The sequence below is a fragment of the Hypoxylon trugodes genome (assembly GCF_022578975.1).
Source record: "Hypoxylon trugodes strain CBS 135444 unplaced genomic scaffold F4822scaffold_2, whole genome shotgun sequence".
Classification (NCBI taxonomy): domain Eukaryota; kingdom Fungi; phylum Ascomycota; class Sordariomycetes; order Xylariales; family Hypoxylaceae; genus Hypoxylon; species Hypoxylon trugodes.
The window spans coordinates 3,621,497-3,635,420 of NW_026250017.1; the positions used below are offsets into that span (position 1 = coordinate 3,621,497).

At 46.8% G+C, this 13,924-nt stretch overlaps 5 protein-coding genes across 5 annotated transcripts; 1 reads left to right on the forward strand and 4 right to left on the reverse strand.

Moving 5' to 3' along the window:
* Window positions 1-318: 318 nt before the first annotated feature.
* Window positions 319-2,838, reverse strand: F4822DRAFT_392366 (LETM1-domain-containing protein). The gene has a single exon (XM_051457197.1). It carries the CDS (start codon window positions 2,621-2,623, stop codon window positions 935-937), a length of 1,689 nt encoding a protein of 562 aa, XP_051318614.1. The 5' UTR covers window positions 2,624-2,838; the 3' UTR covers window positions 319-934.
* A 308-nt stretch (window positions 2,839-3,146) lies between these two features.
* Window positions 3,147-6,489, reverse strand: F4822DRAFT_392368 (uncharacterized protein). The gene is made up of 2 exons (XM_051457198.1): window positions 5,984-6,489; window positions 3,147-5,907 (listed from the first exon to the last, which is right to left on the reverse strand). The coding sequence occupies exons 1-2, from the start codon at window positions 6,199-6,201 to the stop codon at window positions 3,426-3,428; spliced, it is 2,700 nt and encodes an 899-aa protein (XP_051318615.1). The 5' UTR covers window positions 6,202-6,489; the 3' UTR covers window positions 3,147-3,425.
* A 112-nt stretch (window positions 6,490-6,601) lies between these two features.
* On the forward strand, window positions 6,602-8,791 carry F4822DRAFT_392369 (CTLH/CRA C-terminal to lish motif domain-containing protein). Its single transcript, XM_051457199.1, has 2 exons — window positions 6,602-7,201; window positions 7,284-8,791. The coding sequence occupies exons 1-2, from the start codon at window positions 7,075-7,077 to the stop codon at window positions 8,456-8,458; spliced, it is 1,302 nt and encodes a 433-aa protein (XP_051318616.1). The 5' UTR covers window positions 6,602-7,074; the 3' UTR covers window positions 8,459-8,791.
* A 423-nt stretch (window positions 8,792-9,214) lies between these two features.
* On the reverse strand, window positions 9,215-11,591 carry F4822DRAFT_142953 (uncharacterized protein). Its single transcript, XM_051452878.1, has 2 exons — window positions 11,540-11,591; window positions 9,215-11,482 (listed from the first exon to the last, which is right to left on the reverse strand). Exon 2 carries the CDS (start codon window positions 11,259-11,261, stop codon window positions 9,426-9,428), a length of 1,836 nt encoding a protein of 611 aa, XP_051318617.1. The 5' UTR covers window positions 11,262-11,482; window positions 11,540-11,591; the 3' UTR covers window positions 9,215-9,425.
* On the reverse strand, window positions 11,393-13,598 carry F4822DRAFT_142898 (uncharacterized protein). Its single transcript, XM_051452877.1, has 8 exons — window positions 13,417-13,598; window positions 13,296-13,354; window positions 13,014-13,239; window positions 12,609-12,905; window positions 12,365-12,536; window positions 11,651-12,282; window positions 11,540-11,567; window positions 11,393-11,482 (listed from the first exon to the last, which is right to left on the reverse strand). The coding sequence occupies exons 1-7, from the start codon at window positions 13,462-13,464 to the stop codon at window positions 11,559-11,561; spliced, it is 1,443 nt and encodes a 480-aa protein (XP_051318618.1). The 5' UTR covers window positions 13,465-13,598; the 3' UTR covers window positions 11,393-11,482; window positions 11,540-11,558.
* Window positions 13,599-13,924: the final 326 nt, after the last annotated feature.

The following is a 13,924-nucleotide window of genomic DNA, read 5'->3' on the forward strand; positions in this document are numbered from 1 at the left end:
TTGATAAATGGGCAAGTAGACCAAGTGTGATATTTAGTGTATGAAGCAATCAAGAATACATAGGAATGTTATGTATGGAGATAAATATCATACCTAGGTACCAACAGTTCGCTAAGAATATGGTAGAGCAGATTAAGTCAGCTTGGCGTTTGAATTCAGTATGTACTAAGAATCTTTTAAGAAGGGGCTGGAAACATGGCGTTCCGGCGTGGGGGTAAGGCTCAGCCATGCCATGCCACGATGTTAGAATATCAGTTCAAGGTCAAGATTGAGACCTACATAGAACAATACCCATATATACACGTGGATATTTCTATTCTACAGATAAAAAGAGCATAAATAGGATCACCTTGGCACGTTCTACACTAATTCAAGAGACCAACAGGTCGCATAGAAATATCCCTCAGCCCACTCATGCGACCATCATAACTCCACATCAGCCACAAAATTACTAACCTGCGAAAACAAACATGAAAAAAAGCAAAAATAATACAAAAAGGGACAGATCAAAAGTCAAAGTAGTCTATTTTCGCCGTCTCGATTTCCCTAACGACAACAAAGCTGGAGATGTCTGTCTGTCTGTCTCTGTCTATCTATGATAATTGAACACACGACACGCCTCCCTTCCTATCCTTTCCCTATCTTCCGCATCCCGTTTCTGAAGAGGTAAGTTAAAAGGTTGGTGTAGAAAAAATCCGCTACTCCCTATGCCAACCCCCCTAGTGTCTCCCCATCCCCTTATTCGCTTGTGATACATAACACGAAGTCGTTTCCGTGTTGTGTTTTTCATAATACACTATTGAAACAAAAGAGAAGCGATGCAGTAATATTCTTTGTTTGGTCGTTTAGGTGGTTGGATTTTGATTTGATATCCCATTCATACACTCTTGTCGTTAGTTTATCTCGAGTCGCCTACACTTTCTAGCAAGCGTTTTTAGTTTTCGATTTTCTTCGCATCCTCCACCTTCTTCTGTTCCTGCTCTCCTTGTTGAGCAGCCTGCGCGTCTTGCGCATCCTTAGCCTGGATCCGGTCAGCCTCGGCATCAACAGCCTCACCCACAACCTCCTTGTCAAGGCCTTGCTCAGATGCGGCTAGAGCAGCCCTATCCTCCTTCTCATCGATGTCGTCAACATCCTTAGGTGTCGCGAGACCGGTGTCCTGGTTCTCTTGGTTTTGCTCATTCTCCTCTTCAATGAGGTCTTGCTGCTCCTTGAGAACCTCGAGACGTTGCTTGTTGGTCGCCGCGCCCTCAGCATTGTGTACCTCGAGTTCAATTTCGTGGTATAGCTCTTCGGGGATAGACGACAATACACCCGTCAAGGCCTCGATCTGACTGTGGAAACCACTCTCCTCGGTCTTTTGGCCATACATGTAAGCACTGCTAAGTACAAGTAGCGTAGAAGGAACGCCGTGCTTTAATCGTAGGTCCAACCAGGATTGAAGGTCATCCCGTAATCTAGCCGGGGAAACTGTGTGTGTCTTGATACCTCGGCTGGCGCAAGCTGTCTGTAGCTCGGCCACGTTAAGACTGTCAACGCCCTCGAAGCTGATCGCCTTGTCGTCCCTCTTGATTTGTCGCATTCTGTGACGGATCTGGTATCGGAGCATGATATCCGTACCGAACGTGTTCAAGTTCATGTATCGGCACATTGACACCAATTGCGGCCTTGACAAGTTATCAAGAGTTAGGTCATCCCTAAACGCCTTGCAGACTTTGATGACATCGTCCGCACTCGGCTTCTCCCCAGTAGCGCGAAGTTTCCTAAAGAATGTGGCAAACTCCTCTTTTTGTGTCGTGCTAGGCGACAGGGGTAATCCAGTCTCCTTCAAAGTGTCCCGGAGGAAAGAGCTGACCTCCTTACGAGTCGCTCTTAATGTCGCAGCCTTCTTGTCCTTGGACTGCTGGCCTTCGTATGTGCTAGGGAGAAGATTGGGGAAGAGTCTGAGGGCGATAGGAAGGAGAGCCTCGGCAAAAGGGACGATAATAAAGACTGAAAATGGCACTAAACGGCCAAGATCTTGGACTGTTCGCTGAAGTTGTCGGTTTTCTCTTCGGGTAAGTTCGTAGCCAGCGGCCATCTTCAGCGCAAGTTTGCTGCTGATCTTGACTTCCGTCGCCAACAATTTTGTACCATCCCAGTAATGTTGAACTTCATGCTTGACTTTTTGCATGAGTGTCAATTTCTTCTCTTGTTTTTCCTCCTGCTTCGCGATATCTGCATCCTTCTTCGCGGCTAGCTCGGTCAAAGACTTGGGTTCGGCAGAAGGCTCGTCAAGGGAGGGTTCTGTCGACTTTACTGTGGCCGTCCCCTCGGGCGTTTTTGTCCTAGATTCAGATGCCTTCTTGCTTGCCGAGGGCATCTCTGTCTTAGGAAGTGGTTTTTTGGCTTGTTCTGCATTGAAGCCTGGTGGTGGGCCGTCGGGTGGCCCAACTGAATGCCTTTCGGTTGATATGCTTCGAATAGGGATTAGAAGGGCTCGAGCTGCGAAATCTGAGGGGAATTGCCGGGCCTGCCGTCCTAGATATGCCGAAGGAAGCGCGAGACCGGGTCGAGCAGAACTTCTCCCAGCGAAGGGGTTTATGAGTACTGCCCTCTGGGCAGCTCTGGTAGATACGCTCATATCGAAGTACGGTTGTAGTAAGGGAGTGACAATTGAGGAATTAAGTATAGAAGGAGGTGAAGTTGGTGAGGTAGAAAAAAGGGAAATGGGGGAGAAAAGATGGTTGTGGATATGAGTTGTGTGTACGTGAGTAAGCGGTTGAAGAAGGATGGGAGTGTTAATGCGGTTCAATAGAGAAAGTAAAGAAGTAGAAGTACAGCGAGAGTGAGCAGCTTTTCATTCCTTAGGTAAACGTTAAAACGTATTGGGGAGAATACGTAGCGACGTCCGATAAGTCCGATTCGATTAGATGGATAAATCACGTGGAGATAGCGTTGTTCTGGCCTGTTCTTTTCGAGTTCTGCCGAGTCGGACATTTCCGTTTTAAACCGATTCGGACATGATTAAGTAAGTCGATGACATCAAGACGGAACTAAAACAACTAAAACAACTAAAACAACTGCTACCATCTGCCAATACTTGCTCACTTATTTCTCAATATTCCTGATTCAAGAACAAAACAATTCGAAACAAGAAATCAACACATCAGTAAAATAAACAATAATATTGTAACTAATCTATTCCACCGACCCGGGTATCTAGACATACAAATCTGAAAGACAAAAAAGATACAATTATAATAACAAGAATGTGTAAAAAGACTTGCCGAACTCCAAAATGCTTTCGCTCTGCCATATGCTATGCTCCATACACCCCCTTTTTTGATGTTCCAATCCATAATTAAAGGAAATTTTCCAGTAGAATAGGGATGTTGTAACACTTCGAGTTAAACTTAATGAGAATCAAAGGAAATAAAGTAGAACTATCGTCGTTCCCTCGTAATATTCGGGCCTGTCCCTATGCCCGTTAACGTCCGTACCGCCCAGTGCAGCCAACTTTCTGTCTCCAGTTGTGTTTTTAGCTCCTCTGCTCTTCGCTCCACATCATCCACTTGCATTTCGAACTGCGCCACCCCGTCCTCCACATCTTGGACTCGGGACACGAGTGCGTTAATCTCGTACTCCAACTTAGCCGCTTGCACTCCGACCTCACCGAGTGCTTCTGTGATATGTGCTCTCTGTTCCGCAATGGTTTCTTGGGAGTTTTCCTTAGCCCTCCGGTATGCATGAGCGCGTTGGTCGTAGAGTGCTTGTAAGTCTTCTTGCTGTTGTGCGTAGTGGTCATCAAGTTTCTCGATTGACTCAATTTTCGCGTCAACCCAAGGTGCAATACCCTGTTTTACATCGATAATATCCACATACAAACTCCTAGCTAGTTCCGTTAGATATGAGTGCTTCTCTAGTGCTGCTATGTTGTCTAATCCATCGTCTTGATCGAGATCAGCTACTTCCTCCCATCGGAGAACAGCTTCTTCAGCGTCCCCGAAAGATAATCTTCGGGGCCATCTAGCTTCGTTAAAAGAGAAGCGTTCTGAGGATTGTAAATCTCCTACACTATGACGCCTGTAGAGACTTGGTGGAGCGGTAGTAAACTGCTGTTCCGCATCGACGAACGGACCTTGTAAGTCACTCTCTGCGACAACCGAATCTGCTACGGAGGATTCGACCACCGCTGCTACTTCGCTTCGTATCTCCGCAGCTTGTGAAACCCGTTTAATGTCGCCATTCATTAGTTTATGGGCGTCGCCGTTCATTCGGGCAGCTGATCGAGGCTCCTTAGGTGGTGAATCTTCCGTCCCTAACAAAGCTACCGAGGCTGGTGCGGATTCGATATCCCTTTCTCTCCTCATAACGCTTAGATATTCCTCGGGCTTATTCCTCCAGGTGAATGCTCTACCAACCTGGCCAGGGACAGGACTTGGGCTTCCGAGCCCCGCCGAGGAATCCGTTAGTACAGACGACCGCGGTCCAGAAATCGTAGTCTCCGACGATTCATCTTTGGATGGTCGGCTGGTATGGCCGCGGAGGCCACCTCCACTATACATGGCATCCTTTATTCGACCAAAGCCTGACCGAGCATCACGAGCAACATTCTTCAGTCCACGCCGAAGAGTCTCCTTTTCCCCGGGACTATCCACTACGCTAACCGCGGATCCAGGCGCAGGGGTCGAGTAAACACCTGGCGTATCCTCTCTCCGACGGGCCTCAATCTCTTCTTCGGGAGGTCCCGTATGTGTCCTCTTAACCTGACTTGAGACATCGTCCTTGCCAAAGAGAATATTGCTCATGTCGGGCATGGGTCGTTCGTGGTTATCAGCCGTCGATCGCTTAGGTTTGCCAAAAAATAGCCATTTCATCCGCTCTCCAGAGGCCATACTGATTAATCTTTCGAGCTCGGAGGTTTCAATATCTCCGATACCACCTTTATCCCGCCCACCAACCATCCCAAGAACGATTTCACCTCGCTTGCCGCCTATTTCGGTCATAGTCGATTTGACAGCTTTCTGCACACCCCAACCCTCACCGGCAGCCGCTTTCGCAGTTACTGAATGTAGTTTATGCATCGTCTGCCGATCCAATCGGCGAGACCTCTTCTCAAGCTTCTGGTACTTCTGGAAGTGGGCGATACCTCTTTCCATGGCGTCGATGTCGAACACATCTTTAGGAACAGGCGCACCGAAATAGCTCAACCTATTTCGCGCACCCATCAATAATCCGAGTAATGCCGCGACTGTAGTTGGCCCTAGGATACCATCGGTCGGTTCTATGCTGTAGTACTCTGCCCCGAATTCTGTCCACCAATCCCCAATAGCAGTTTCGGTAATGTCGCATAAAAGACCATCGATGTAAACTTGGTCTAGCTTCCCGAATAATAAAAGGGCGACCTGACACATTTTGACCAATTCGACGACGGCGTCGGAAAAGGGTACCTTGTCGGTGGTCTTGTACAGCTGGTAGAACTTGGCTCTAGCCGCGCTGGCAGGTTCGGACAAAGTCATACCAGACCGACCCGAACATCCTAGCCTCTTGAGATCTTCATTGACAATAAACTCCTTTCGATGTTCCTTAATATCGCCATCGGGTACAGGTATGACAGTCAACGCAGAAGGAAAGCTGCTGAGATTTGTTACCATCAACTCCCCCAATTCGGTATCTTTCGGTCGCGCGTGGAATTGTTGAATGGCTTTGAAATAGAGTCGTAACTTTGGTGTCCAAGCTTTCTCATCCGCTGGGACACCTAGCACCCCAACCACAACGTAGTGTTTCTCATCTCCAGTATATGTGACGATAACTAGGGTCGGCGACTGGCGGGAGCATGCCCATTGCTCTACTAGGTATAATTCGTAGCCTTGAAGCTTTTGTCTTCGCTGTTCGACGGTAACGGACGGGTCTTCTTCTAAATATCTATATAAAATAACATAAGCGACGCTCTAACAAGCTACAATGTATATCTTTCGCAGTTAACTCGCAATTAACATACCTAAAAGCTACGGGATCTGGAATAACGACATGACGGCGCTGCTGGGAAACGGGAGAAAGTATCGGGGCTGGTGTAGTTTGTCTAGATTCAACGGAAGCTATCGGACCGTCCAACTGGCCCGTTGTCATATTTTTCCGGGTGGAATTTTTTACAAACGGAGGGTCGTCATCTTTGTGAAGCCTCGGGTCATTCGAGGATACAAGCGGTCGCAACGACATGGTTGCGCTACTAGCCCTCCGTCTCGTATTATTCTGATGATCATATTGTGTCGAGACGCAGGGGCGAGGACATAGCGATTTAGATAAGTTTGATAGGAATTAAAAAGGGTTTGCCTTGTTAGGCAGACAACAATGAGTTGTTCTTGGTATGCTCGTTGGATGTTGTGTTCTTGGAAGAAAGTTGGCATGTGATGGGCGGTGATGAAGGATGGAAAGTCGGGATGTTGTTACCTTGGCTTTAGCTCCCTTGGCTCCCTCTAAGCACTGAATTATCGGAGCTCAGCTGCCCTGAACAAACCCCTGAAACCATCACTAGAATTCCACTACAATTATTAAAGTTAATAGCTAGCCCCAAGGGGAATGCATCCCGTAGTGGGGTACGAATGCGTCATTGCTGACCTATTAATCGGTAAAATACAGCCAATATCCGGCCTGATATCCATATAAGCTTGACCGTGATTTTAAGAACGTTATCAACTTATCGGTATCGTAGTGGCATGGATGCCGCATGGAATTAACTGCAGCTCGCCATCGGACTACAGCACATCTGGTACGACCCCGAATCGGCGACGTTATTCCGGATAACCTTATACTTTTAAACTTCTCCCCGTTCCAACGTTCCAATATTTAATTGGTGATTGTTACCTTTAGACGTTTTGTGAACTTGTTTAAAGTTGGGCGAGATGAGAATTGGGAAATTGCGACGAGCCGATGCCAAGTAATATTCTACTCTGAGCAACTTAAGAGAAACACACAGACACATCGCAAACAACGAACAACAACACATCACGAGGACAAGTACCACCTCAAGTCTTCGCCTCCAGCACCACCGCAACCAAGAACTACCAACTACCAACTAAAGACGAACAACAAATGGCCTTCTTACAATTACAAAAAGACCTCGAGAAGCTGACTAGCTCAGCCCAACTGTCAAATGCAGAGGAAGATGTAGACAAGATCATAGAGCTCCTCACCGATGCGCGGGAAAAGGTAGCAGCAGGTATGTAACACCTTTCCAAGCCTCCTCTCAAGCTGCTATTCCCCACCAATATCCGCCACGGTAGTACTGACTTGACTCATAGCAAACGACCCTCACACCACGAGCCTAACCCTCACCAAACTACAAAACCCGATCAAAGAGAAGTTGGATGGATTGAATAGTGATCTAAAGCTCGTCTACAAGGCCCAGAATGAGTTCAACAAGTCCCTAAAGACAGCATTTTCCAAAGCCAAAGGTAGCCTACCTACTGAGCACGATCCTATGGAGGCGCAATCAACTCTTATCAACAGAGCCATCGCAATGCATCTTTTACGGGAGGGTCAGTTCGAGGTGGCATCGACGTTTATCCAAGAGGCGCAACCGACACCCGAAGCCACTCAGTCTCAACAATTCTCTTCATCCACACTCGAGCCTTCCACCTCACATCGCTCCCAACCACCCTCCGATGCCATCATAGCCGACGCCGACATCCCCTCCGACCTCACATCCCTACAATCAAAAGCTTTAGAATCGTCATTCGCAGACATGTACAGCATACTCAGAGAACTAAAAGAGCAAAACCTTCTCCCCGCTATACATTGGGCTAGGGAGAATCACGTGGAACTGGAGGCTCGAGGATCAAATCTCGAGTTTGAATTGTGCAAGTTGCAATTCATATGGTTGTTCAAGGGCCCTGCTTTCAACGGGCTTCCCGACAATTCCGACAATGGCGTTTCGGGCGCGCTGCGCTATGCTAGGGAGAACTTCAACCGCTTCCAGCTACGTCACCTACGTGAGATCCAACAGCTCAGCGCCGCTATGGTATACTCGCCAAACCTGATTGATTCACCGTACGGATCCATCTTCGACATCTCAGCAGCATTTGAGGAAGTAGCCGGATCTTTCACACGCGAATTCTGCTCGCTTCTAGGTCTATCAGCCGAGTCACCTCTCTACGTAGCAGCAACAGCCGGAGCACTGGCACTTCCACAACTCGTCAAATACAACTCCAAGACGAAAGCTAGAAATACAGAATGGACGACGGCGAATGAACTCGCCTTCGAAACCCCTCTTCCCCGCAGCATGATGTACCACTCGATCTTCGTATGTCCGGTTAGCAAGGAGCAAACCACCGAAACGAATCCCCCCGTCATCCTACCCTGCGGCCACGTCTTAGCCCGCGAGAGTCTGCAGAGATTGGCGAAGGGAAATAGGTACAAGTGTCCCTACTGCCCGAGCGAAGGCACCGTGAAGGATGCTAAGGAGATCATTTTGTAGAGCAAGTGAAATTAAATGGGACTTCTTTCCGGGGATAGCATAAGGTGTTGTTGATAGGTATTGGGATGGGATTAAGATTGATTAGTTGGTCTGCCTCGTCAATTGATTCGGTGATTAGGTGAATATGGCGTATATCAATGGGAATGAGACTGGGGACTCCCCTCATCGGTACTGGAGTTAGGCGCGTGGCGTCTTGAATCGCTCTTTTGTGGTACTTACCACTCTATAGTTTATTACGGAAATATATTACAAGCGTTGCTACGTGTGATGCGTTTTTCACTCAGCTCATTATTCATTCGGAGTTACTATCGATTATTATGAGTAAAAGTCACATTGGGCTCATTACAATACTAATCGCGCATAAACCAAGTGCTCATCTTCTCAAATGCCTCCCGTACGTTTCTATTATTATCATAAGCTATCCGTACAGGTACTCTTATAATCGTAGTCCTTTGCTTAGCGAATTTCACTATCACACTTCTTTGCTCCACATGAAATATTCCAACCAACCAATACCTAGATCCCCAGTATTAACAACCGTTTAGGCAACCGCTTATCTATTCGTTATTCGTCGGGATAGAGGACAGCACATGTTTCCTCAGTAAGAATGTATAGGACGTCGAGTTCCGCAATCCGTGTTCCTATTCAACTCCGTTACAATCGTTGCTTTACCTCACAATCACAACAATATAACCAAGTTTGCTTAACCCTCTTTTCCTAGGTACCTAAGCTACCTACCCGGATTGATCCATTAGTGCTAGATATTTTCCAAATGTGACTTGATCTTTGCTTCACTCGCCGCTCCAGCCTCATCCAGCGATCGAACAAGCTTCTCTACGTCCTTTCTCTTCTCCTGAAATATTTCCATATTCTCAAAGGTGAGTAGTACCTTGGTCATCACTTCATTTCGACAACTGACGGCATGAGACAATGTATCAAATATTCTAGATGCAAATTTACCGCCCAGCTAGAGTCTGATTATTTTTGGGTTGTCAGATTCAAATGGATTCATCAACCACCTCGGCAGAGACGGCCAGTTCGGTGACATACTCATGAAGATGCTGAGGGCCACGGCATAGCCGAACTTGATTGCACATCCAGCTCCCTCATCTACGATACGCTCCAAAACGTAGTCGGGCATGAGGAGAGTGTATTCTGCTCTGACATGTAGCACCGCTTTCCCCAGCTCTTGCAAGTAGTTTGTATCGTTGAAGCCAAAGCGTCCCAGGGCTCGTAGCGTCCTCGAGAACTTAGATTGTAATTCAGAATCATCTTCCCCACTCAATGCTATTGAGTCTAGATAGCTCTCAAATTTAAAAGACGAATCATCTTTGATGTGGGGAATAGACGGGTGATGAGTTCTGAAAACGACATTCGCCTCCCACCTTTCGAAACACCAGATAGCGGGGTACGATTGAATCTGCCACGCTTTAACAATGTACTCTATGATCCTCTTGTATGACTGTATAGCTATGGCATTTTTCTTATATGTTTGTACCGCTAGCTTGGTGGGTATGTGGCTCAGGATATAGGGTAGTAGAGGTCTCTGTTCTAGGAAAAGGCAAAGATCATTCCAGTTTTCGATTGGGTGATGATGGTCAACAGCAAATAGAAGCTCCATGTAGTCAACACAAGTTGTAAGAACAGATCCTGGGCCGTGTGTGTCATTAAGCCCAGGGAATTCTGATTCGGGACGGCTAAGAAGAAACTCCCTTGCGGTTCGATGTATCAACTGGACTGGATCATCAGAATCCAAGGCGTTATTCCCCTGGAGAGCCTCTAGAGTGTACTTTTCATATGGTACTATCTCAATGAAGCCTCCACAGATATATGACAGTTGTTTCCAGGTAGGGCTCCACGGGTCTTCTTGCTGTAAAATGGAGCGCTCATGGAGGAAGGTCCTGCGGATATCGTCTGAATAGTCGCACCAACCAAACATAGCTAGAACCTCACGCATATCGCATAGAGTCATTCTGCTTTCGCTAAAGAGAAGCCACGAGAAAACATAGCTAGATTTCTGTGGATTCCTAGGTTTTCTCGTATTAAGTCTCTCGAGCATACCTTCGTAAGTCGCTGCGAGGTCTGTTGGAAACTTAGTGAGCTCTTTCTTGAGCTCCCAGACATTGTCCACTCCATTCAATTCGACGAACGACTCAATCTCGCGGAGAACCAAAACAACCCATAGTATTACGCCGTCGGCGTGCTTTAGTATGTAGTCTTTCATAAATTTGAGCTCAGGAATGTCCGGAACATCTGCTATGATCGTGGAGGCCGGGCTGTAGGTTGTCAGAAGCCCGCCGGGATCAGACCATATGCGCTTATATATGGTGGATAAATGATATCTAATTATTCTTTCGATATCGCAGTGATTTTCGTTCTTCATGTCAATGGAGTAGGCCGGATCAAGAATTAGTTTAATGGAAGGTTCAGGCCGACTAAGAACAATGACGTGAAATATGTTTCCACCTTTTGAGTCGCATAACCTAGATAATAGACGGGCGAGGTAATGTCTCGAGGTTCCTGGGTCTTCCCCGTCTTCTGATTCGTCAAGCCCGTCTATTATGAAAAGGAAATTAAGGGGTTCCTCATCGTTTGTATGGTCGCACAGCTGTAAAAGGATTTCTTCAAGGAGGTCATATTTCCACAGTTCGTAGTTGTTAACCATCGCTTTACGAACACAAGGTTGGTAAAATCGATACAATGCTTGTTTTTCCTCCAGTATTTGATATAAAATGGACCGCAGCATCCACGAGTGGCCGTTCTGGATTGGCTTGCCATTAATATTGTAGAAGAAATCAGCCATGACAATATGGGCGTCTTTGCATAGCGAACGTTGCAGGGACGCCGCAAGAGTCGACTTCCCACTACCTGCTTTGCCGTGGATCCATAATAGGCCAGAGTTTCGTTAACGCCAATCATGATACCTACGGTGCCCTTGAATCCATTGAGTGGTATTCCTCGTCTCTTCCCTAACATTTCCTCGTCGACCATGTAGAGGTTCGAAACACAAGGACTGTAAACACACTGTGCGTGGGGTCAGCGAAACGCGTAACCTTTTAAACTGCAAGTGATATTAGGTACCTTCATTTCTTCATGTTCATTAATCCGGCTTGGGGGTAGATTAGTAATTGGGTCTTGCGGGAGACACACTGCCGACCTTGATGTCCCAATAATTAATGCTTTGTGTCGTACCGGAAGAGAAATATTGGAGCTAGACTTTAGTCCAGTGCCATAGCACTTGGGGTGCAAGAATTTGAGGCCTAAGGCTAAGGCTTCATACATCTCGTCGTTAAAGCCGACGAATAGAAGGAAGGTATCGCTATCAAGACAGGTTAGTGCACAGAAGAGAATTATCCATTGCTTCTCCCATGAAGAGGTTTCTGAACAGAATACATCTTGCCATGAAATGCGAGCCCGATTGCTTTCCGCATTGTTACCATCCGCATTATTTATTAAGGCGAAGGTTTTTGTATCGGTAGAGAGCGCCAGTGGCAACAATTCAGGATCTGGGCAACTAATCTCCGAGGGAGCTGGCTCCTCCATGTTCCATTCTGTAGTTCTTGAGTCATCGATAGGTGCTAGTCCCCAATAAGTACCGGCATTCTCGGACCGCAAATGTTCATGGAAGACGTATGAAAGGCTAATCTGACAGCTTAAAGGAATATTATATTTCACATATAGAGGTTTATAACCTTCAGTCGTTTCCCAAGAGCGAGTCTGCGGCATATTAATCATCCAGCGGAAATCATGGGTGTCGTCTGATACGATTGCCTGCGGATCAAATTTTATTTGTTGAACGAGCTCGCATATTTGACGATCGACATCTTTACCATAGTAATTAGCTATTTGCTTCGTTACTCTAGTTGACTACCAAATAATGAAAATCGGTTCGAGTTCATAACATACCCGGGCTAGCAATGGCTACGCTAGGAACCATCTGGTCCAGTGCAAGCCTCACTTGCTGGTATTTCTGGCTCTCGACTGATCTAAACTTGCACATATTCCGATGGTCTGTTCCCTCAAGCGCCGCAGCTAATTCATTGTTGATATTGAGGCTAGCCGAATTCCTATCGACAACCTAGTAGTCAGGAGTTTTGGTTAGCAATATGAAATATGGAAGGTCCATCTGTTCTTCTAGAGCTCGACTCACAACGTTGTTGCCAATCTTCACAGTCTCGTAAAAGGAGTGTATGGTTTTAATCTTGCTAGCCGGTTGGATGAATGCCTTTGAAATGTTTGAGAACTCTCGAGAGTTCTTCTTTAAATCCTTGACAAAATTACGATTCCCCTGAAGCCCTAAACTTGCGAAGCTGATTACACTTGCCGCGAAATCGGCCCAATAGGCTGCATCTGCTCCACGATGGGGGACACCAAAGAACATAATACCGACTGTACTACTCGCAATATCTTCCCAGTGGTCCGAGCGCTCTTTGGCTAGATTCAAAGCCTGGCACGTTTATTAGTGGTAAGCAACTGTGGTATGTGATGGCATGGTATACTCGTTTCACAATAATTCCACCGAGGCTATGCGCGACAAAAATAATTGGCTTCCTACTTGCGGGTGCAGTTTGCGTTTTCCATCGAGAATGTGAACTAGAGTTGTTGCGACATCATCTATATCGCCGACGGCCTTGCCCAATACAGATGCGTCGTATCCAAATGACCAGACGCGTGCATTTGGATACTCGATTGGGAGGAAATCCCTTAGCCATAACTTTTGGTCTTCATCGTCGGTCCAGGTCTGTTCCCAGTCACCACTCAGTCCATGGACAGCAACAATGCTTGTGTCATAGTTAGGATCTAGCTACTCAGTTGATGAAAGTTGCGTTCAACTCACTCCACGTCGATATCAGCTTGAGGAGAATGAAGTATGAAAAGGCCGGACTTCTCTCGCCGCTAGAAGTAGTGTCAGTGCTTTTAATCGGTGTCGTGCTGGGATCGAATGGTCAAATACCAACCTCGATCGTTGCCGTGGACCGCTTTGAAAACCACCTTCGGAACGGCATCCTAATATTATACGAAGGCAGAGGCGCAAGCAATCGCGAGGCTATGTATCCACAGGAATACGAATAATCAATTGAGCCAAATGACAATAGAGGAGCGTGAGCTTGTTGGTTGGGGATAAGTCTTGGTTTTCTTAGTTCGCCTGCCTAAGGATTGCCGACGGAGTGATAATGGTGGCGAGATCCCGGTCAAGTGGCTGGCGATGAGGTCTGACGCTGGCCACTCAGAGAACCACGATGCGTTGCATGTACTGTCGAGTTCTAAGTACATTCAAAATGTGTAACCTACCGCTTTAAACCTAGGGCCGATAATTCGTGAGGTTGGAAATTGCACTTTTAGGCGGTGAAAATATAATGACGGACGGGCAGCGAGTGGCTTGCCTAGCCGCAGCTCACAGTTACCGTGTAGGCAGTCATGACTTGCTAAGATCCTAGTCTCGAAAGCGGAAACGGGACTTGGCAA

Excerpts from the sequence above, each read along its gene's own strand:
- F4822DRAFT_392366 (XM_051457197.1), bottom strand. The coding sequence starts at position 2,623 with ATGAGCGTATCTACCAGAGCTGCCCAGAGGGCAGTACTCATAAACCCC.
- F4822DRAFT_392368 (XM_051457198.1), bottom strand. The coding sequence starts at position 6,201 with ATGTCGTTGCGACCGCTTGTATCCTCGAATGACCCGAGGCTTCACAAA. Across the intron at positions 5,908-5,983 it reads CCAGATCCCGTAGCTTTTAG|ATATTTAGAAGAAGACCCGT; the intron begins GTATGTTAATTG and ends TATTTTATATAG.
- F4822DRAFT_392369 (XM_051457199.1), top strand. The coding sequence starts at position 7,075 with ATGGCCTTCTTACAATTACAAAAAGACCTCGAGAAGCTGACTAGCTCA. Across the intron at positions 7,202-7,283 it reads GCGGGAAAAGGTAGCAGCAG|CAAACGACCCTCACACCACG; the intron begins GTATGTAACACC and ends CTTGACTCATAG.
- F4822DRAFT_142953 (XM_051452878.1), bottom strand. The coding sequence starts at position 11,261 with ATGGCTGATTTCTTCTACAATATTAATGGCAAGCCAATCCAGAACGGC.
- F4822DRAFT_142898 (XM_051452877.1), bottom strand. The coding sequence starts at position 13,464 with ATGCCGTTCCGAAGGTGGTTTTCAAAGCGGTCCACGGCAACGATCGAG. Across the intron at positions 12,906-13,013 it reads AACGCAAACTGCACCCGCAA|GCTTTGAATCTAGCCAAAGA; the intron begins GTAGGAAGCCAA and ends TAAACGTGCCAG. Across the intron at positions 12,283-12,364 it reads CGTAGCCATTGCTAGCCCGG|ATGTCGATCGTCAAATATGC; the intron begins GTATGTTATGAA and ends ACTATGGTAAAG.